The sequence below is a fragment of the Phaethon lepturus genome, unplaced genomic scaffold (genome assembly GCF_000687285.1).
Source record: "Phaethon lepturus isolate BGI_N335 unplaced genomic scaffold, ASM68728v1 scaffold8811, whole genome shotgun sequence".
Classification (NCBI taxonomy): domain Eukaryota; kingdom Metazoa; phylum Chordata; class Aves; order Phaethontiformes; family Phaethontidae; genus Phaethon; species Phaethon lepturus.
Window position 1 is genome coordinate 34,203 of NW_010519799.1, and position 2,771 is coordinate 36,973.

The 2,771-nt window shown below is 49.8% G+C and overlaps 1 protein-coding gene across 2 annotated transcripts in view; it reads left to right on the plus strand.

Moving 5' to 3' along the window:
• The first annotated feature begins 2,566 nt into the window (after positions 1-2,566).
• The window catches only part of ASB2 (ankyrin repeat and SOCS box containing 2), a 23,430-nt gene continuing 23,225 nt past the window's right edge, over positions 2,567-2,771 (plus strand). For both annotated transcript variants that reach the window (XM_010297158.1, XM_010297159.1), the window contains exon 1: positions 2,567-2,771. This exon is cut by the window's right edge and continues 34 nt beyond it. In XM_010297158.1, the coding sequence (XP_010295460.1) occupies positions 2,567-2,771 (205 nt within the window).

Here is a 2,771-nt window from a genome sequence, read left to right on the forward strand (position 1 = left end):
AAGAGTCATTGTGTATCACCTCCGTTAGGAGCTTACAATCAAATCCTGCCCTCTCCATTAACTGCTTAGTTTAGGTCTCTGAGTCACCATCGGGGCCAGGTCCCTACATTTAGGCATTGCAGTGCCGGATGCTGCAGACAAGCCCTCTGACTCCAGCTTGTGGGTTTCACAGGTCTGCGGCACACCAGTTACTAAGTGAGTACCTAGGCTGATGGACTATCAAACTGGTGCTCGGCATGCCCAGAGCTGAGCAAGCCCAGCAGCAGCTGAAGCTGTTGGGAAAACAGAGCTGTGTCACGGTTCTTGGCCAGGCGCGGGCTGGAGCGTGGCCAAGAACAGGTACCGGAGCGGCTGGGGTGCGGGGCGGGCAGCAGCTCCCTGTGGGAGCTATCAGTAGCTTGGTGCCTGGGCTTGGTTCCTTGGGGCAGCGAGGGTAATGGCAGAGCTGAGGCACATCAGCTCTCACTGGAGAAGGTAACCAACTGCAGCCGCAGGAGATCTGGCTGAAAGTTAAAAAAAAAGAAAACCCAACAAAATTGGGTTGCATTATTTACAGCAACAGAAGGTTTTATTTTGGCAGTTTTCATGGCTGTAAAACATATCCTTTGTTGTTACAAGTCATAATGTCAATCTGAAACCTGCTGGGTTTCCCTTTACACTGAACACTTCTCACTTCTTCTGGGGCGCGCTTGGAGCCTGAGGCGTCTGTTGATGTGGGAGATACCACCATTTCTGAAATTAAATGCTTAAATCCAAGATTTTAAGTTACTTACAGCTTGATTCAAGCTCTTGCAGCTTCTTTAAATTCTGTATTAGTTTATTTTTTACAAATTATTCTTAAAGAAACAAATAGGATTCGCTCGACATGCATAGATGCAGCTCTGCTGCTGTTTGGGGAGCTACCATTTCCTCCAGGTGAGGACCGTCTCTCGGCCGAGGACTGCTGGAGCAGGGCAATCTCCCGGCGTGAGGCTCGCGGCCTGCTGGACCCTGCTGGACTCACGGACGCGGGCAAAAAAAAAGCCGGGGGCGGGGGCCCGGGGGAAGCCAGGCTGCCCCGGGCACCCAGTGGGCCATGGCAGAGCCCCAGCCTGCTGGAGAGAGCAGCTGCTCGGGGAAGGGGAGCTGAGGCCTTTGCTGTCGGCGGCACCCGGTGCGGTGGCAGGCAGGTCCTGAGCAGCGGGATGCTGGGTGGCTCTGCCAAGCCTCACGCGTGTGGCTCCACCAGGAGGCCCGGCTCGGCGAGGGCCATGGCCACGCAGGGCAGGGCTGTGGGGGGCTGGAAACCAGACCTGCTGTGGCATCACTGGGGCAGGGACTGACAGCCTCAGGGGGCTGAAACGCGGTGCTGGGCCCCAGGGTGGGGGGCACTGGTGCGGTCAGCCAGCCCCTCACCTCTCTCCGCTGAGGGGACATGCCTCCACACTACCCTTCTGCTGGCTCCCTGTCCTGTCCATGGGCAGTGTGTACTTGTTGCTCCTCATCCCAGCATTCTCCATTATTTTACACAGTCCTTGCTCACTGGTGTGCTTATAAAAAGCAAACTTATTCCCCTTTGGCTGTCATCTTCTTAAAAGAGGCAAGCTTTTCCATCTCCTCCCATGAAATGAGCCATTGGCTCTTGACCGCTGGTAGTCCCTGTCATCTGGATGAGATCCTGCTAAAGCATTGTACCATTCATGGCATTATTGCTTCCCTATCACTGCTAGAAATACCACAGTATTTTGGATTGTCTTTGTCTTTTTTGAGTCCATGCTGTGGTAACGGTTCACAGTCATTCTACGATTGCTGAGTGTGCCCTGATGTTTCCCCCTTCTCTCATTTCCAGCTCTCAACCACCAGTTTTTTAGAAGATATTCTGACCATAAGTCTTAAAGCTCATGACCTTGAACTTTGTTCTGTGAAAACCAAAAAATCAGAAGTGAAACTGAGCAGTGTCGTGTTGCTCTCCCAGCTGAGTGAAACAAAGAAAGTCACTTCAAAGAATAGTTTTGCATGTTGCTTGAGAAATCTCCAGATAGGGTGGAAACAATTACTCCATTAAGTCTCTTTACACTCCATGGTGGAGAACTTGCCCTTGCAGAAAACCATCAAACAGACAGACAAACCTTTTCCCTTAATTTTCTGCAATTAGAACAAGAAATAAAAACAACCACCAAAAAACAAAGAAAAAGAGATATCTGTTGGCATTCTCCTAAATAAACTAATTTCAAAGCTGTATCTCTTTAATCTTATGGGGATTTCCTTTACCTATTTTTCTCTTGAGCTGTGGTAACCAGAATAAGTAGATAAAAACCTGCCTTGCTTGCAGCAGCTCCCTTCCCTTTTTTAAACACCAGCTAAATCAGTTACTTCTATGTGATAGAAAGGAGTTGGTTCATTAAGTTTACATGCTGATTTTAGCTGATAACGTTCTCTCCCTGGTGAAGGATTTCCGAAGGGTTTTCTGGTGAATCTAATCAAGAGGCAGAGCTGAACAAAAACACAAGATAGTTGAGTTGCTTTCTTTCATTTTCCAGATTTTGATGATCACAATTTCCTTTTACAGGAAAGAAAAAAAAATAATATGGCTACAACGGCCGCAAATACTCAAAGAGAAACAATAGGCTGTGAGGAATACAGTCTGTACAGTAGCTTGAGTGAAGATGAGCTTATAAAGATGGCCATCCAGCAGAGCTTGGAAGAGGACCCCGCGGGTCAGCCAGCTGCCCAGAGCCACCAGAAGTCGATGGTGGCGGGGGCCAGCCGGGCGGGCGGCCCCCCCCCCCACC